At 51.9% G+C, this 19603-nt stretch overlaps 1 protein-coding gene across 6 annotated transcripts in view; it reads right to left on the reverse strand.

Moving 5' to 3' along the window:
* Positions 1-19603, reverse strand: part of SDCCAG8 (SHH signaling and ciliogenesis regulator SDCCAG8) — a 241883-nt gene continuing 222280 nt past the window's right edge. For all 6 annotated transcript variants that reach the window (XM_041751159.1, XM_041751175.1, XM_041751144.1 and 3 more), the window contains 2 exons: positions 9051-9177; positions 1-352 (listed from right to left, as the gene is read on the reverse strand). In XM_041751159.1, coding sequence (XP_041607093.1) covers positions 323-352; positions 9051-9177 — 157 coding nt within the window. In that variant the 3' untranslated portion in view covers positions 1-322. The remainder of the gene's footprint in view (positions 353-9050; positions 9178-19603) is intronic.

Genomic DNA, 19603 nt, shown 5'->3' on the forward strand with positions numbered 1-19603 from the left:
TTCAGGTCTTTAAAAAGTTCATTTATTGAAATCCATATGTGTAACAGCATTACAAATGAGCATATCTAAAAACATAATCACTTCAAGCCATTTCTGGAAACATCCTGCAGGAGGGCTCCTTGTCTGGCACCAGAGCTGAGCTGCAGCCCGCCCGGCTCGCAGGTGTCTCCAGGCAGTGGACAGGGAGCGGACCCAGCAGCCCGCTGCCCTCCAAGGCTCTGGCCGCTGGCAAGGTCGTGGTGCGTTGTGGCATCTCACGAACAAATCAGATGAATGTAAATATCTCTTTGTAAACCATTTCTTTCACTCTGTTTCGTCCAGGTCAGCAATCAGATTGTTGCATGCTGGGTAACTGGAAAAAAAAAATGAAAATAAAAAGTGAATTTAAATAGATCCTGTTCTTCCCTGTGATTTGTCTTCTGCTGGTTGAGAGGTACCCCTTCCATGTTTACAGAGAAAAACAACTCTTGCTAAAAATGCAGAGAGTGTATGTAAGCAGACGCAGGAAAAGCTTGTGCTCCCCCCAACCATGGATCAAAGGCCTTGTCAGATAGAAGGGTGAAGTGAACTATTTTGTTTAAAGGCTTTAAATCTAAAAACCACCTGGACTCCAGACGTGTGTCTGCCTCTTGAGGAAGGGCAGTCCAGTGACAGGGCAAGGCTGGTGAGCCACCACTTCCCTGTCCTGGGAAGCAGACCTCGATCCATGCCAGGGTGTGTTTACAGATTACAGCTGCTGAAGCTAGAACAAAAACAGGATGTAGGCCGTGTGTCTCTCAGAAATTCCTAGTGAAATCAAAACGAGCTAAAACCTCCCAAATTTTTAGAGTCACTTTATTATAACATCTATAAAGGCATTTTTTTCACATGGAAACCACCTCCTGCATGCTGGAAGAGGGAATTTTGTGTATCTGGCCTCTTCATTTTAAACAGGAATAAATCTGGGGCGCCTGGGGGGGCTCTCAGGAGCCGAACCATCTACTTCGACTGGTCACGATCTCAGGTCTTGGGATCAAGCCCCACATCAGGCTCTCTGCTCAGCGGGGAGTTGCTTCTCCCTCTTTGCCCCTCTCCCGGCTTGTGCTCACTATCTCTCTCAAATAAATAAATTCTTTTAAAAAATAAAAATAGAAAAATAAACAAGAATAAATGTTTCAGGACTAGGTCGTGAAAACTGCGTTGAAGGAGTGACAGATCAGTGGAGTTGAGAATACCATTGTCTGCCTTGGCCCATGTGGCTGCTCAGGTTAGCTCAAGCCACGGCCAGAAGCGGTGCCAGAAACCACTGCAAACAGCTGCACTCCACACAAGGCCCCTACTGTCTACCTACCCTGTACCACGTGGGAAGATGAATAAGGCGCAGTCCTTGCCCTCGAGGAGCGGGAGGTCGTAAGTTGGTGCGCAGTCCCCTCTGGCTGGCTCGCAACCATCTTCCAGAAAGATGCATGGGCCTTTGCACACACCCCAATGCAGATTCCTGAGCTAGAATCGGCAGGGGGGCCGGGCCCTCTGGGAACCCAGGCTAAGCTACGATTACTCGAGGATTTCCAACACAGGACAGTGAGGGAGAGATCAGAATTCACGCAAGAGAAACAGGGAATTCAGTCTGTTGCCTCTTTTGAAAAATGCAGAAAGGTAATGTTTACATCCGGGCAGGCCTCTCCCGCCTCTCCCTGGTGCCCGGATCTGTGAGTTCCCGGGAAGGCAACCAGGGCGCAGGGGCCGCGCACGTGAGAACCCGCGGATGCGCGTGCGGAGGCCGAGGAGACGCAGAAACGGGACACGCAAGAGGAGGATGGGACCGGACCCCAGGTAGAAGCCCCCCGCCCCCGGGCCCCGCACAGGGCAGAGGTGAGGTCCAGAGGCGTCTCAGACTGTACCCCGAGCGTGAGGGCGCGGGCCTCTGCCGGGTGCGTGGGGCCTGCGGTCGGGCCGCCGCCTCCCCCTCCCCCTCCCCCTCCCCCTCCCCCTCCCCCTCCCCCTCCCCGGGGGGGCCCGGCCCGGGCGTGCAGGTGCGAGCCCCGCAGCCCCAGCCTGCGCTCCCTGCCGGCCTGACCCTGGGCTTGGCGGTGATGCCAGGGCCGTCGGGGCCGCTCCCCCGCGCCACGCCGCGGTTGGGGGTCTCGTGTTGCCGGAGCTTCGGGGCCAGCTGCCCGGCCCGGGAGCCAAGCGGGCGCCACCGTCCGGCAGGAAGGCCCCGGGGCCCGCGGCCCGTCTGAGAGGCTCCCCACGCCAGAAAGGCGCCCCTCCTAGCGCCCGCTGCTCCGCCCCAACAGCCCTCTCTCCACAAACCCTCACTTCTGGGTCTCTTCCTGGGGTTTGACTTGAAATTCGGAGTCGAAAAACGGAGTCTCCGCGGGTGCTGCGAACTGCGCCCCAGCCAACACACTGCGGTCCGCTGAGCCCTCTGCCCCCGGGGCGGCCGCTACCGCCTGGCCTGGCCTGGCCCCGCGTGCTCAGCCTCAGCCTCACCCGCATTCCCACCGCCCGCGGCTCCTCTCTGCGGACCCCCACGCACTGGTCCCCCCAGAGCCGGGACCCCCACCACCTTGCTCATCTGCACATTTCCTGTCTCTGTGTGGCCAGGTCAAAAAACGGCCCTGTTCCTGTGCCTCTGGCCAGAAAGCCTCTATTTTTAACCAGAAACAAGAGTCCGGCCCCCACCTCTGCTGGGGCTTCTGAAGCTTGTCCCGAGGGAGCAGAGCTCCGGGGAAGCCACCAGAACCGACTGTCGGGGAGCCTGAGCTGGCTGCTCCGAGAGCACAGGTGGACGCCCACCCGTCCACACAGCCCGCGCCCCGGGGGACTGAACACCACGTTGTGAAGAAGTTCACCTCCCTGCCATTCACTTTCCAGTTTTGCTCGCTTCATCTCTAGGCCTCATTTGTCCTGCCTGCTGGGAAAGGACATCAAATGACTGATGCAGTGGCCCCTTGACGCCCATGATCTCCCCGCCAACCGGCCAGCCTCATGGTCACCTGTGCTGGAGGCAGGGTCATGCGGGGGTCCCTCTTGAGGGAGGCTGGCTCTAGTTTTAAGGGTTTGTTTTTTTGTGTTTTTGTTGTTGTTGTTTTGGGGTTTTGTTTTAGTTTTAAGGGTTTTTCTTTGGGTTTGGGGTTCAATTTTGACCAGGACCTGAGTGATAGGAAAGCTACACAATTTGCCAGGAGTGGTACAGAGTGGAGATCTGAACCCCGGCAGTGCGACCTCCAAATCCTGGCTCTTTCATGCGAAAGAGCACACAAGCCACCAAGGGTGATCTGGAAGGCCAGAGCCCGAAGGGCAGCTGCATACACGGGCCTCGTGGACTGAGTGGTCACCGACTGGCTCTGGAGGAAGCTGTCCTTACCAGTCCTCTGCAGACTTCACGTAATGTGGCCTGTAGGGGGGACTGAGACGTGCCAGATGCCGCAAGGCACACGGCGGGTGCCCCCAAGTCAGTAGAGGGAGGCCTGCCTTGCGCCCAGGGGAGTGACCCACATGCTCCTGACCTTCCTGGAATCCAGCTGTTGGCACACCCGGGGATCCCTTCTCCCCTCGGGCTGCCCGGCCCGGCCTCTGATGACCACAGGTCAGGGCCCCGGGTGCCCTAGACCACGGGGACCATGGGCCTGGCTCCCTGCCTCTGGGCTCCCCAAGAGGGAAGGGGCCATAGAAGCCAGAGAAAGGAAAGGTAGAGGCAGGAAAGCCTTGCAGAACGAAGGCAGGCCAATGATTCCTCAGCTTTCTGGAAAACAAGCTGCGGCTGGACCGGGGACCCTCAGCCCCGCGGGGAGGCGGGAGGCCTGTGCGCCCAGGGCCCGGGTCGGAGTGCCAGGACGCCGCTCCTCCCCAGAGCTCTGCAGACACAAGAGTCCTACACCTCGTGCCATGCGGCTGTGTAGTCTTCCAGCTTTCTGGAATCCCGCGAGTCCTGCGAACTTTCTCTGCACATGGGCAGGTGTCTGCGTTTTATAGGGACCATGTTTCCATGGTAAATAGATTTTTTAAGAATTCCCAAAGGACAGACAGTGTCACCAACAGCAGAGAGAGGAGCCTCTGGCTGCCTCATGTTTGAAAGCGTTAAGAATAAAGACAACACTGACATTTGGGGTTGTAATGTGACGGAATCACAGTCTTTTAAAGGCAAGAACCACTTCTCTACACTCCATGCAATATTCAGTGTTTTGTTCACTTGTCTAATTGGATTAAAATATTTAGCTCCCTTTAAAATCTTGATTGTGAATTTATATTGCAAAATGTAATGTCTGACTCAGGAAGCAATAAGTGCAGCAAGTATGTATCTGAAGCAACAGAAAATCCCATTTATTTTTCTTCCATGAGTCTCATTCTGAAATTATTCACTCTTGGACAAAGTGAACTGTTAACGGGAGAGCAAGTGTGGCTTCAATAGAGCCGTATGTGCTTTTCAATATTAATTACACACAGGGCCTTCCATGAAGAGGGAAAAAAAAAAAGTTAAACTATGCTATTTGAGTTGCTCAGGGAAGTTAGTCTGAGGGTCATGAGACCCTTATGTTAGAAACGCAGCACCAGGGGTCTCATGTCACTCTTTAAAAACATTCAGGCAGCAGGGAGTTAATGACATTTTAGCTGCATATGTTCAAGTGTATTTAAAAAAATATGCAAGTCACTTTGGTTGACAGTGTCTTGTACACAGTTTTGAAAGAATCAGGGCAAACTTTAACAGAGTCAGTTTTTATTTGAAAAATATTTTCTGGGAATGTATCAGTGTTTATTTTTGAGACTGACAATTCGGGTGAAAATCAGGATAAAAACAAAAAAACAACAATTTGGTTGAAATCAAATTGTTTGTTTTCATCTATTTAGAATTCTTTCCAAAAAATCTTGGTTCAGGAGGAGGCTTTCTAATTTATTTTATTCAGTGTATTTGCTGTTCTATTCAAGCACCATCTGTCCTGCAGGTAGCTAACTTCGTGGAAGCGCCCACGGGGGCCGGGCGAGGCCCCCAGGGCACAGGAAGGACCCCTGCAAACCTGTGTACACCTCCAGGGCCCACCCTGGAGGAGCTGCTGGCGCCCTCTCCTCAGCAGGACCCCTGCCTGGTGGCCCTCACGTGAGTTGGCATTTCTGAAGCTTCAGGTCACAAATGGGTCCTGCCTTCCCTGCTCCTCTGTGCCCATTTCTTGTGCTCATTTGGGCTCTCTTGCACGGGCCCTTCAGAGTAATGAGATAATGTCCATGATTTTGAATATAATCACATATGGTTGCTGGATCCACGCAGGAGTTTGAATCAAATTAGAAAGTCCATTCACTGCCAAGAATGCTCAAAAGTCACAGGGCCAACTGATTCATCACTGATAAGTCAGCCTCTGGAGCTGCTTCCTGCCTGTAGAAATGTTTCCTCCTCAGGGAGGAAAGGGAGCCCCTCCCCAGACGGAGCACTGACCACAGAGCCCCAGGCCTGTGGAGAAGGTGGCTATCACCAAATGCCAATCTGCTGAACCCCGAGTCATCGCCCAGTGAGTAGCAGTACACAGGCAAAGTCTCAGCTGTATAAAGCCATCCTCGAAATGGCCAATTTCTGTTCCTTCCCATCTCTCAGATGCTTTTCTCCCCAAGAAAAGGCTGATTTCCTCAGCAGCTGGCACCTCCCTTCCTGGCCAGATGTTAGAGCCCCAGGGTGCTGGGTCGTTCAGAGCAGCACCCCTGCTGCCAGCTGCCAGGCCCTGCCTGCACTCCTGTCGCCTCGGACACCAGCCCCATGCCACCATGGCCAGAGTCTCTCTGTCCCCCCAAGAAGAGGTGACAGGGCAAGTGCCCAGCCCTGCCTGTGAAAGAGCTGCCTGCTGTGCCCGGGGACGGCCTGGGGGACTGTGTTTGCAGTCAGCCTGGGTGGGTGTCTTCAGGCTCTTCTGTTTCTCCACAGTGACCAGCAGAGCCATCGGAGGACGTTTTAAAAGCCATTTTCTGGAAGTCACCTGTCTGCAGCATGAGGTAGGAGAGTGACAAGGCCAGTTTCCAGTCACACATATAATAAGTCAGACAAGAAGCCCTGATGAGTGGTGGGCACCCTGCACCATGCACCTGACTGGCTCCCTGCACGAGAGCAATGTGAGGCCAAGCCGGGAATCCTCATGGTTAAAAATGTCACTGTGGCCCAGTTACAACGATGACCATCTCCCTCTGCCAGACATGCTGTTGTGTGCCTTTCAGAATTTAAGCAGAAACCATTTAGAATAATAAGCCTTCTGAATAGACATAGCTGCTTCCTGTCAGAAACCACAAGCCAACCCGAGGTCTGTCATCTGCTCCAGGGCCCAGGACTCAGGACACAGGAGCAAACCAGAGGCATGGGACTCAGCCGCAGAGCAGCTGCCCAGGCCAGGAAATCTCCACTTTCTGTTGGGTGGTGGGTGGGCAGAGAGACATATAGTTTGACATACACAATTAAGTCATTATGCCTAATCCACCCAGACTGAGAAAACGGAAGCCATCCCTAGGCAGAGATGAACCAGTGTCCCTCCAGGAAAACAGGGAGCACAGTTGATCACTTGGGAGCTTGCAGCAGGCAGTGTCCTCTGACATCCCTGCTAAGGGCGCACAGTGGCCTTGTTCACTTCAGGGGCTGGAAGCTAAAGTCTCAGTTCCAGGGTATTCCATGGCCAAAGCAGGTGTAACACCACACTTGGGTAGAAAGAGCAGGGCTGTGGTTTAGATATTCAGCAGAGAACTTGCAAAACTGGATCCCTGCCTCTCCTTTGAACAGTAGTATTTGCTATTGAAAGCCAACAGTCCCTCTATGAAATTTCTTTTGTCGTGTTCATATTAAAATAACTCCAAATGTACTATTTGAATCTGAAAGATCCCTTTAGAGATGAGCCAGATGGGCTGGTATCAGATAACTCAGGATGGTCAAATCATCTCTGTTGCTTCAGGCAAGAGAAGAAAGACCTGCTCATTTTTCTAAGGATTTTTTGAGGTTTTGGGTTTTTTTTTTTAATGCATTTTATGAAAATTTCGCAATCCATTTGGCAATTATCAAGTTTTTAAAGCCCTGGAAGAGGTTTCTAAGCATTGATGGTCCATGTTAAGATCTGAGTGATTGTAAGGTAGGCAGATGGGGAGTTAAAAGGGAAACCCTACATGATAATGATCTGGTCCAGAATGGACAGGAAACTGCCATGTGCTCGGAGCCCGTACAGAAGACTCCCCACAAGTCATTCTGAAGTGGTTCTTGGCTCCTAGAGCCAAAGGATTTGCTCATGCTATGAGCCTCTGTTCCACCACATGTGACAGGAGCCCAGTCACCTGCCTAGAGAGCCGGTGGTCCGGTGGCCCCCAATCCTTGGCAGGGACCACCAGGGCCTCCTGTAGGACCTGCCCAGGCATTTAGAGTGTGGCCCGCGTCGGCCCCACAGGGGCCATGGGAGGGGCCTGAGGGCGTCGAAGAAGAGCAGGGGAGCAGTGGGCACAGTGCTGCTGGCCCCAGAGGCCTCTGCCTTCTCGCGCTTCTGCTGGGCCTCCTCGGGTCTTGGGCAGGGAGAGGCAAGGGAAAGCCCTGACATTTCCTGGGCCTACCATGTACAAGTGATTCTGCGCAGCACCTGAGGGCTATACTCATGACAATTCCAGTATCCCTTGGGGTTAGACTTCAGTTGACTTATTCCGAGCCTCACAACAGCGGAACAGTCTGGAATCATGCTCCACTCTTTCTGCCTCCAAATATTTCAGAGGTTCTTAAACCTCCATGTCCCTCAGAATTATCCAACCAGCTTGTTAAAATGCAGATTCCTGGCCTGTGTGAACACAGGCCCCGGAATCCATGTTCCTCAAGATTGCCCATTTACAAGCCTGCCGGATGACTGTGCTGCGTGGCGTGAGTATCACCAGGGCGCAGAGTATAGGTGGGTCCCCAACCCCAGGCCTTAATTCAGTGACTGGCTCTGGGAGCATCCTCTTACTATACATGGAAAAATGAGTAGTATATGGTGGGGGATTTGGTTCACTGAATATGAAAATTCACTCAGAGGACAGCAGCTCCCCAGTATCCGTTTGGCACATTTGAAAGAATGAGAGACAGTTTCCCATCCTTTTCATTTCAAGAGTCATTTTTCCCATTAATCATTCCAAGCACTCGCTGTGTGGCATCCCCAGGTGCTCACAAGGCATCTGGGTGCCATCCTAATCCAAAGCGGAGACCATGGCCAGGCCCTGGACCATCCCATTATCCTGACAACTGCTTGATGGGGCACAAAGTACAGCTTCTCTGACAGGAAGAGAAGCAACTTTGGGGAAAGAAGTCTCACTGCACACTCCAGACTCCCCTGGATATTCTCTTTCCTCCATTACCTCTTCTGGCAGCCCCAGATAGAACCTCAATGGTGAAGGCCTGGGCTGTTGCATCAGACTTAGGTGCCACTGGTAGTGTCCCTACTTGCTAGCTGTACAGGCTGTTTGTGCCTCAGTTTCCCTATCTGCAAAGTGGAGACAATAATCCATCTTGTGGGCTCGTTCAAGGGTAACAAGAGTCCGTGCAGTGCTGCCAGACCTTCCACAAGCACTCGGAAGCTCAGCTCGGTTATCCCACAGCTGACTTCAGACAAGACCTCTGCATTCCACTCACAGTGGCTCCCCCAACTGGCAGCACCTCTTTCCTTAACCAATTCAAACCATACACATCCTGGGTGGCAGTTCTGAGTCTGCCTCCTGCAGAAAGCCTGCTCACCACTACAGCCCTCCTCATCTTTCCACTGGCTGTGCCACGAGGGAACCGTGCCCACACACAGCTCAGCACTCAGCGTGGCCTGTTCGATCGTGGGTTGTTCTTGCACACAAACTTTAGCTCCCTAAAGACAGCAGGCTGGTGGCCCACGCAACCCATGTCCCCCACAATGCCCAGCACTGTCTTCAGGATCCCCCTGCCGGCTTACTAGCTGAGCCACGTGATCACTTGGGGGTTTCACCTGCGAAGATACAGCTCTGAAAAAAGGAACAAGAATAAGACCCATATGCAGACCCCTGCTGGGTTCCCTGGTAGGTGAGCTGGCCCTGAAGATCCCCACCCCTGCATTAGGTTTACACAGTACCTGGGATCTCAGACGCCCCACCTCTTCTGACAGACTCTGTCTCTCCAGCAGAAGCTGGTTCTGCTTGTTGAGAAGCTGTACCAGCTGCTGGGCCGTGGCCTGGCTGTGCTTGTCCAGCTGCTTTAGCCTGCAGAGAAATCCACCACAGAGTTAGGGATGGATCCCGACACATGGGGGCAACAAGCTTTAGAGAGCAAGGGAGACAATGGCCAACCTAAGGCCTTCAATGTGCTCCACTGCTGTCTGTGTCTGCGGGCAGCTCTGGATAGTGAGCCAGGAGCCCTAAATCCACGTGACCCTGAGATGTGAGGCTCTGGCTGGCTGGAGGCTCTTTGAATGCAGCATTGATGACACCGAATGGAATCGCATCAGACGTGAAAGGGAATCAGGAGCTTTCTCCATGACTTGTCAAATAGGAAACACACAGATAAGCTGGATAAGAAGAAGACAACTGAAACCTTAAGCTCACAGAGGTGGAGGACTAGGGGCCTCAATGGCTCCATTGTTCAGCTGGAAACGTCTCTGGCAGGCTGGAGCAGACAGCCCGCCCTGGCTGGGGAAGTGGGCGAGGGATAGCAGAAACACTGAACTAAGGGGTTTCCATTATTAATCACTCAGTCAATCATGAGCTCCGGCATCGCTGACCAGATGTCTTTAAAGATCCTAAATTTGTCATTCTGCTGATGGGCCCTCCTCTCCAGACTTGCTAATTCGCTCAAACTATTATCCTCATTTGTCCACAGACGGCTTCCTACAGCACACTCACCCCTGGAAATGTAGGCTTTGGATTAAATTTAGAGTTGCACAACTACCCAGAACTGTTCTGGAAAGAAGTTGAATGTGTCAGGCACCCTTCCTCACTGACCAAAGGCACCGTTGGTAAAATTAACTTGTATTTTCTTGTTTTTTTAAAAGATTTTATTTATTTGAGTGAGTGAGCAAGAGGGAGAGAGAGAGAGCATGAGCGGGTGGTGGGGCACGCAGAGGGAGAGGCCGACTCCCGGCTGAGTAGGGAGCCCAATAGGGGGCTGGATCCCAGGACCCTGAGATCATGACCTGAGCCGAGGGCACACACTTCACCACTGAGCCACCCAGGCATCCCTATTTTCACACAGAAAGGATTTTAAAAGCTGAGATGTATTTCAAACTCCAGGCTACCCATGCAACACTCACTGGGCCCAAGGCCCCGAGGGGACCTCCAGACGCTGGGGCTGGGCCTTCGGCAGTGAAGCCTTCCGGCCGCGCTTGCAGCGCTCCCGGCACAACCAAGCACCGCCAAGGCAGAGACTGGGCCTGGGGTGGGCGCGCTCCTCTCCCCACATAATAGGGAGCCGGCACCTGCGGGCAGGCCAAACTGCATCTGGGAAACCTAATGATCTTCTAGTATTAACTCCCGCCCGCCCAGATTCTCGTGCTACCTGCAACCCCGTCCATTTCCGAGACGGCATCGACCCCAGGCCCTGCCCGCCCTTCCCAACTTGTTCAAGCTGCCCCCGAAGGCACACTTGCCGCCGCTGGGGTCCCCACCCAGGTCTCCTCCTCCTCACGCACCGCGGGCTCCCGCTTTTCAAGCACGCCAGGCCTCCTGCTACCTCCGACAGCCGCAAGTGCGAGGAGCGGGAGACCCAGAGCGCGGCAGGTGCCCAGGCAGCAGGGCACGCGCTCAGACCGGCTGCCCCGCCCCCTGGCCCTGGCCCCGCCCACCGGCCCTGGCCCCGCCCACCGGCCCTGGCCCCGCCCCCTGGCCTCCTGCCTCCTGCTGGGTTTGGAGAAAGAGCAAGGGCATGGCTTTGTTCTTCCACTTGTGTGTGTGGCCGGCCAGGGCCAGGGTCAGGGACCCCGGATCACAGTGGGACAGAACCGAACACAAGGATCTACCACCCGAGTTCGAGCGCTCCCTCCTTCGGCACCGTAATGCTTCCTTGCCCCTGGGGCCCTGCTTCTGATCTCGGTGAAGCCAGGGCACTGTAGCTTTGGGAAGCCTCCTCTGTCCCCACCACCACCCATCACACTGTCACATGGGGACAGTTTTTCCTGAGAGCGGTCTCAAAACCACCCCACAGGTGTCAGACCGAACACTTTTCCTGCACCACCTCCAGGACAGAGCACAGCAGGGAGGGGAAAGGACATCCCAGGGCAGCAGAGAAGCCCAGCCAGTGGGCTTGGAGGGCATGGGGCAGGGGCATCTGCCCGGGCTGACCCTCGGACAGATGCAGGCAGCCACCACTCATCTGAGTGGGTACTGTGCTGTCAGCATTGGATCGGGTCCTCTAGAAGATGCAGAGTTGAGAAGAGCCTTTTTCCTTGAGAAGCAGACAACCTAACACATGGATATTTGAATCAGACTGGCCAAAATCATCATCATTAGCAGTGGAGCTGTCTAAATCCTTGGGTGGCTTTCCCTCTTCAATCAAGTCCTCGGTGTGGAGATGGCCACAGGCTAAGAGCTCTAGCCAGGTAGTAGCCCATTGGCTTCACGCTTGCTGGAAACAAATGCAACAGAAACATGTGATAAATAGATGACCCCATTAAGGCTTCAAGGTAACAAGGTGCCAGGAGTGGCCTTTCTCCATGTGGTCCCTTGCCCTGTGCTTTGATCAAATGGGATCACAGTCCTATGGACTGATGGCTTTAGTATGTGTTTCTGGGCTCCTGGAAAGAGGTGGATGCCTGGTCCAGAGCTATGGGCTGAGCCAAAACCTGCTCTCTCAGCACAAAATGTCCACATGGGCTTACAGCCAGAAATGGAGCCAGTTCCTGCCTAGACTCTCCTCCCTTGGAGCCCCTAAAATGATGAGGGTCTCTTGGCAATGTTCTGCAAACTGAAGGCTTCAGATCCCTGTGGTGATTACCAGAGTGCACCCAGGCCCCACCCAGACTGGCTGAATCAAGTCCCTGGGTGTCATCCAGCAGAGCACCACCCGGGCATAAGGAGTAAGGACCTCAGGAGAGCCCTGCCTCCCCTGCCACCCCTAGCTTCACAGCCGGAACTAACCTGAACACTCTGGGCAGTCTATCTTGGGGAGCTTTTCTCCCTTTACAAGACATGCTCCCTCCTTGTTTGTCACTGTCTATTATGTCGCTCCACGTGCAGCAACAAAGTCAATCACAAGCTCAGAAAAGGTAAAAACAACAAACCCAAAGCCACATTTGTTAAAAGACAGAAACAAAGAAAGAAACCCAGATTTTAGATAAAAGGGACTTGGTTAAGGAAATTGATTTCAACAGCCGCTCTCTTGAGGCCTTTTATTTATATTGGGAAGACATTTTTCTTTTCTTCTTTTTAATTAACAAGCTATTTTTTGGAACAGCCTTCCCCAAACACTGCAAACCCTACGCATGCTCTGTTCTTGGATGTTTCATTACTGTCGGTTAGAAGAGATATCTTGGGGTGTCCTATGACACTAATGTCATCCTTCATTTTCCATGCTCCTTTTTGCTCTCATTTTTGTCCTTCTAAATTTGTGTGCTCAGCCGACCACAGCTGCAACTACCGCCACTGCGAGCAGCTAATATTTACTGAGCCCTGTGCTGAGTCCTCTGTATAGGTTATCTAATTAAAAGGTGGGTGCTAGCATCCCATTTTATAGATGAGAAGCTGGGAGGTTCAATTAACTTGCACAAAGTCATCCAAGAAGCTGTCCAGCCCAGAGGCACATGGCAACAGTGCACAGGTGTTCTTAACTATTGTTAATAGATGGTTTATTCATTGAGTTAATTCAGCCAACCAAACGGTTAACCCTTGGTGAGCACCTCTCCTTCATGGGTCAAGTACTATACGGTAGATACTTGGAATACATCAGGAATTACAACTGGTCCTTGCCTTTGGGGATGGGGGGCGTGAGGGGGACTTCCAGCCAATTAGGGAGAAAACAGCTGGAAAAGGAAATGGTAGGACCCTGAAACTGGACCAGGTAAAAGCAGGAAAGCCAGGGGGCACTGGGCAGGTGCGGGGTCCAGGAGGCTGGCACCTACCAAGGAAACAGACCACATCTCCGGAACGCTGTGTGCCAGGCACTGCTCTAAGTGCAGACAACCACCCCACAAGGCAAGAACTAGTCTTACTCTCACTTTGAGAACCAGGGAAGCCCAGGCACAGACAGGGTAAATGGCTGGTTGGGGCCACTGAACTGGCAAGTCAGGATGTGAAAGAGGAATTGGTGTTGTCTGGAAGGGGCGGGACAGGGGTTCCCCACAGGAGAAGGGGTGCTGCAAAGGCAATGCTGTCTGCTAACTGAAACCTGGGCGGTCCGGCTAGACAGTCAGCAGGATGCTCACAGAGGTGATGCGGGCCCCAGCCAAGCTTTGTAGCCGAACTTACAGATGTGGATCTTGCCCTCCAGGGCAATGGTGCCCTTCACCAGGAAGGAGAAGATGGGAGAAGGGACAGGCCTGGGACAGAAGTTCTGGGGTTAGGGGGAAGAACTGAGCAGTTTTGTGGCCTGGTGCCTAGGACAGGTCTGGCTGGACATCTGGTTGTGCCAGCTAAACCTGCTGAGAGGTGAGGCCATTGAATGCAAAGCAAGATTCACCCAGGAAAGCTTGGAAGAGCTTTTTAAGCCTGTTAATAATACAGGTATTGTTGGGGGCACCTAGGTAGCTTAGTCAGTTAAGCATCCGACTCTTGGTTTAAGCTCCTCATGATTTCATAGTCTTGTGATGGAGCTCTGAGTCAGACTCCATGCTCAGAGGCAGTCAGCTTGTCCCTCTTCTTCTGCTCCTCCCAGTGCTTGTTTTTGAAATATTTCTCTGTCTTAAATAAATAAATAAATAAATAAATAAATAAATATCAAAAATATATGTTCCCCCCAAAATATATGTTCCCTATAAGCTATTGGCTATGCATGTCTGCCACAGTGAGAGGAAACAGGGTCAGGACAGGGCCTCAGGGATCAGCCACATTTACAGGCTAGTAGGGGACAGGGAGCCACGGAGACAGCTGCCCAGAAGGAAAGAGGAAATCCAGGAGAAAAGAACCTGGAGCTCAAGGGAAGAGAAGATTTCCAGAAGGAAGAGGGGGCCTTTGTGTGAGATGCTACTTGGTGGTGGAACATGCTGTGGACATACCTGGCCAAAGTGGCCTGCCCTTCCAGCAGGATGGTCGTGGAAGCCTGATGGTAAGATGTTAGAGGGGAGACCGTTCTGGAGAGGGGCTTGGCTGAGCGCAAGGAAGCAAGAGGGGGGTAGAAGATGGAAGAGGCTTGAGAGGGTGGGCAGGAGGCCCGCAGGAGAGAAGAGAATTCCTCAAGGCAAAGGGTGCCAGGCTTCCCAAGGCAGGAGGGAACCCGCAGCAGAGCCCAGGACCTTCCTCCCAGACGTAGCGGGGAATGCCGGCAGGGTGAGTGAGGGGAAGCCCCCATTCAGCAGCCTTCCTATTCTGTCCCAGTTACAGGGCATAGGTATTGGTTGAGAAAGGCAGTGAGGTGACAGGGTGGTGGCCAGGGAGCTGCTATGAAGGATGTGGGCACTGGCCAAGGGCAGGGACATCAGGGCCAAGCCACTGGAGAGCTTTCTCATGTGCATGAGGGCACCCTGACTCATCCTTTGGACGATCTATCTCGGCCCTGCAAGGAACCCTGCTCTCCAGCGGCCCAGACGCCCCTCTGCTCTCCCACATATGTTCTTGGCACTGGACGGTCCCTCGGCCTGGAGTGGGACCCCCTCCTATCTTCAAGGTTCAGCTGTCAGTGTGTCATTCTGAGAGCTAATTTCTTGTTCTGTCTGGGTCCCTTGTTTGAGCCGTTTCTTCCACATGGCACGAAGGAATTAAAGGAGAGTGGGGCTGCCCTCCCCAGGTGCGCTTTGGAGTCTCTCTGGGCACCAGCCCCCCCCCCGCCCCCGCGAGAAGGAGCCCCCGACAGCCTGCAAAGCACATGGCAGGAGAGACAGGTGGAATCCTCAGATTTCAGAGCTCAATCCCTAACCTGGACCTTCTTCCCCAAGGCCTACATGTACCCCATCTCTGGAACAGGTAGCTACCCTGTCCCTTCCAGATGCCTCCAGGACAGACTTGGCATCTGCACTGTGCTGTCGCAGTACCCAGTGAAGCCATCGCCAGGCCAGGCTGGCCAGGGGCAGGAGGCCAGTCCTCTCCATGAGGCAGCTGGTGCTCCCCTGCCCTTGAGGGTGCCGAGGGCTTGCCCAGTAGGCTGGGCTCACCATCCTGACTGCAGGTGCAGAGCCCATTTCCTTACAGACCTGTGGGTGTACAACCACCACCACTCAGTAGAAGTGGGGCCTGTAGGGGAGAAGAGCAGCCATGCCCAGGCTGGGGCAGAGGGGTCAGTAGGGCTGGCCTGTGCAAAGGCTCCCCGGGGATTACAGGCGGGGTGGGGGGAGTAATGGTTACCATGGGAATTAGCACCTGGGTTTTCAAAACCCAAGATGCAGATCAGATGTGAAGGGGCTGGTATGTGCACTGGACCTGGACACAGCTCTACTGATCCAACAGTGATCCTCCCCGCCACACCCCGCAGGCATGATCAGAACCAACATTTTTTTTTTTAAATATGCAAGATTTCAGGATAAGATGGAGCAAGTGGCGCAATACAAAACAACTTTATAGAGCTGAGTGGGCTGGGTAAAATATCTTATGCAAAACAGAAGCGGTACAAGCTGCCAGCTCTGGTCCTATGCTTCAGACACTCATTTGCTATGAATACTGTGAAAGCAAGTGAATACATATATTTAAATTTTTTTATGTTGTATGTGATACATACAAAATATATGCAGTGTATAAATAAGTGATGAGGTATAATAATCAAATGAACACTTGTGAAGCTGGTATCAGCACCCAGGGCAACCCTCCATGTCCTCATCCCCAAGCCCGCCTCCTTCTTCCTCCAGAGGTGGCCAATATCCCCATAAATATACATTTTTTAGATGAGAGGCTTTAGTTTCACTCAGTAATTTCACCCAGGAGCTTCCTACCAGTTTACTTTGGGGTTTGTTTTTTCTTTCTGTTTTTGTATTGTTGTGGTTTCGGTTTTGGTGGTGGTCAAATGTCCTTTATCCAAGAATGTTTTCAGACTGGAGCCCCTCTGTTTGGTCACTCTGGTTATAGAAAAGATTTGCCCTGCCCTTCTTTGATAAGTGTTCTCAAATGCTCAGACCAAAAATTCACTGGGACAGGGGGCCTCCTCAAGGAAATGAAGAGCATTTTTCAACCAACATACAGACTTATAAGGTACAAATATTTGACTGTAAAATATACACTTACTTCTCTGTTATTCCTGGTAATAAGCATTTTACATTCATTAACCAATTTAATCCTCCTAACAATACCAAAGGGTAGGTATTACTATCATCTTCATCATTTCTTGCTTGAGAAAAGCCAGGCACAGAAGTTAGTCACTTGCCCACACTCAGACAACTAGCTAGAATGACCAAGCCACAAATGGCTTCTCACTCGGTGTCTCTCTGTTGTGGGTGGGACCATCTCCAATGGCCTGGCTCTGAGTCCTCCATGCTACTTCCTCCCTCGCCCTTCCAGTCCACACGGCTCCGACTCCTGGCTCTGAAGACAGGGCCCTGACCTCTCCCCAGCTTTCTGCAGCCCATCATCCCAACCATCCCACTGTGTTCCCATCTACTTACTATAATCGTGGCCACTCCCACTGAACTCACTCAGGTTCCCTAAGGACAGAAATGGGGTCTCATTCAGCTCTCCATCTCCAGCACTTAGTGAGGTGCCTGCCATTTAGACTGTGCTGGATAAATGTGTCAGGATGAACAAACTACCTACCAATGGATAATATTTACACCAAAGAGAGGACCTGTGATTTCATCTATGGTATCAGGATGCTTTCATATGTAATAACTTTGAAAAAAACATAGCGTATACATTAAATCATTTGTAGTATGCTACTGAAATTCACCCCTAACTTAAGAGGATCCTAGAACAGATGAGTGTCTGCTGCATGTGCATGCAGAGACACGAATTCAAAATCCCACCATGAACTACCTATTCTGCTTGGGCAAGAGGCTTGATCTCAGTCTTAGGCAACCTCACATTCTTCATTTCTACAACTGAGAAGGGAATACCTCCAGACCTCCCAAATCAGCTACACTGGGGTGGGGCCCAGCAGTATATGTTTTTATAGGCCCTCTGGGTGATTCCTGTGCATTCTCAAGTACGGGAACCACTGGCATGCCATACTTCACAATATTATTCATGCATACAAAATAAGTTTTTGTGAAGAATGATTTTCTTCCGCGGCTCCTACTTCGATCATCAAACAGCCAACTGTCCGAATGAAAACTGCTGTAGTCTACTCCCAAGCTTGGATGTTGGTCATGATAAGTTAAGCAAAGCACACGATCACGTTGTTTCCTCCCCTGGGAAATGAGAGAATGAACTAGAATAGGGGTCAGTAAACTTCACAGCCCAGGGCCAATCCACTGCCTGTTTTTGTACTGGCTTCAAGTTAAGGATGGTTTTACATTTTTAAATGACTAATCTAAAAAAAAAATCATAAGAAAAATAATGTTTTGTGGCGCAAACATTCCATGAAACGCAGCTTTCGTTCCCTGAAATAAACTGTCACTCAAACACTAGGCTCTTCATGCACATGGATGCTATGACTGCTCTGCCCTGGAACAGCCAAGGTGAGAGGCTCTCACTGAGCTTAAAATGTTGATGCTTTGAACCTTAGGGCTGCTGGGCTCGAGGACAACTGAGTTCTCAGCCGGTGCACACATCCACAGTGCCCTGACCCTACAAAACCTTGATGTGTCTTCATCCTCCAACCCTCCAGCCAGCTCTGGTCCCAACAACCCCCACTGCCCAACTTCAAGCTTGAAAACCTATGTACTCCCAACTTATGGCTCCAGGTAATTAGCTGTGGTGCATAAGCCACATTCATATAAAGTTGTACATTTGGGGGCAGCCAGGGTGGCTCAGCGGTTTAGCAGCACCTTCAGCCCAGAGCGTGATCCTGGAGACCTGGGATCGAGTCCCACATCAAGATCCCTGCATGGAGCCTGCTTCTCCCTCTCTCTCTCTCTGTGTGTCTCTCATGAATAATTAAATAAAATCTTAAAAAAAAAAGTTGTACATTTGGTTCTCATACTTGAAAATCACTTGCCACAATTTACATAGTTCTGTTTCAGTTACCGCGGCTGCACAGAGTCAGCGAGAAGCAGCCACCTGAGGAATCTGGAACACATGCTAGCCCATCACCCTCACTTAGATGGTGAAAGCAGTTTCCAATGGCTGCTCTGCCATTCCAGTTTCCTTTGTTCAAATCCACCCCACTCCAGGTGATTGTCAGAGAGTCATTCATTCTGAAGATGCTGCAAATCTGGGGAGAATCTATATTCCCAGCAAAGAGATTTATGTTCTTGTGGCACCCCTTTAGTTTTTCACTGCCTTGAATTTCCAATCGGCCTTGGCTGCCTGTGGAAGTGGGGCAGGCGGCTGCTCAGGGGAGCAATTAGGGAGAAAGACTTGGGTTCTCCTCTTCAGAAGGATCAGATCACAAGGTCACATAAGATGTGAGGTCATTCAGATGTGTGGGTCATTCAAGGCCCATAGTCACATAGCCTGTGTGCAGGAAATCTAGGACCGCAACCTATGTCTCCTGACCCTAAATCCAGTGCTCTGGAAAGCTTGTCTGAATCCTTTAGAAAAAGGCCTGACTTCTTTTCCACACTAAAAATAATAAGGATTTTCGGCAAAGACCATGAGAAAGGTGACCACTGGGTGACCCAGTGGGAGCCAACAGAACAGAGTCATTCTCCAAGGCCTGGGGGTTGGGGAACCCCACACCAGCTCTCTTCCACCTGGCCCAGGGGAGGGACAGTTTGAGGTTTGCTTTTTATTCCTTTTTAAATTTCCACTCTGCTGCCAACTTAGAGTTTTGGGAAGTACCATAAAAACACTGGGGCACTGATGGCCATAAACATTTCTAAACACTGCTTCTGTTCTTATCTTGTCACCAACCAGTTTGTGGCCTCCTCAGTCTGGACACCACACCGACTAGTCCAGACTGGTGTGGGCATGAAGGATGCACAAACTAGAGGCCCCAGGCTCCAGAGACCCATTTGGAGAGCTTGCTGTGGGCTGGCTCCCCATGTCCTAGCACCCTGAGGGCTCTGACAGTGCCACCATGCTCTCTCACAGACCAACTGCTTAAAACAGAGCATCCACTGGAAATGAGCCTCAGCTTCATCACAGAACTCCAAGAACATCTGCTGCATCACTGCCTTGTCATCCTAAAGAGCAAGTGCTAGGTGACACAAGCTGATCTTGTGATCCCCTTGCAGGGCCTGGCAGGAAGAAAGGATCCTTCCTGCACCGTGGAACAGTAGGGACTGGAGCTGATGCGTCAAGAATCTTAGACTCTCCAGAACCAGGACACCACTTGCCGTAAGCCTCAGTTACCTTTAGCCAGCTCTTTTTAAGGCAGCAGCAGTCAGGAAGAGCACAGCTCCACTGTGCAAAACCAAATGGGACAGAGGAGTGAGAATGGTTGAAAATCACAGTGTTTGCAGAGTAGAATCCAGGCCACATCTGGCTCGTGGCCATTTAGAAATCCTAGCAGAAAAACTCA

The sequence above is a fragment of the Vulpes lagopus genome, chromosome 1, assembly GCF_018345385.1.
Source record: "Vulpes lagopus strain Blue_001 chromosome 1, ASM1834538v1, whole genome shotgun sequence".
Lineage (NCBI taxonomy): Eukaryota > Metazoa > Chordata > Mammalia > Carnivora > Canidae > Vulpes > Vulpes lagopus.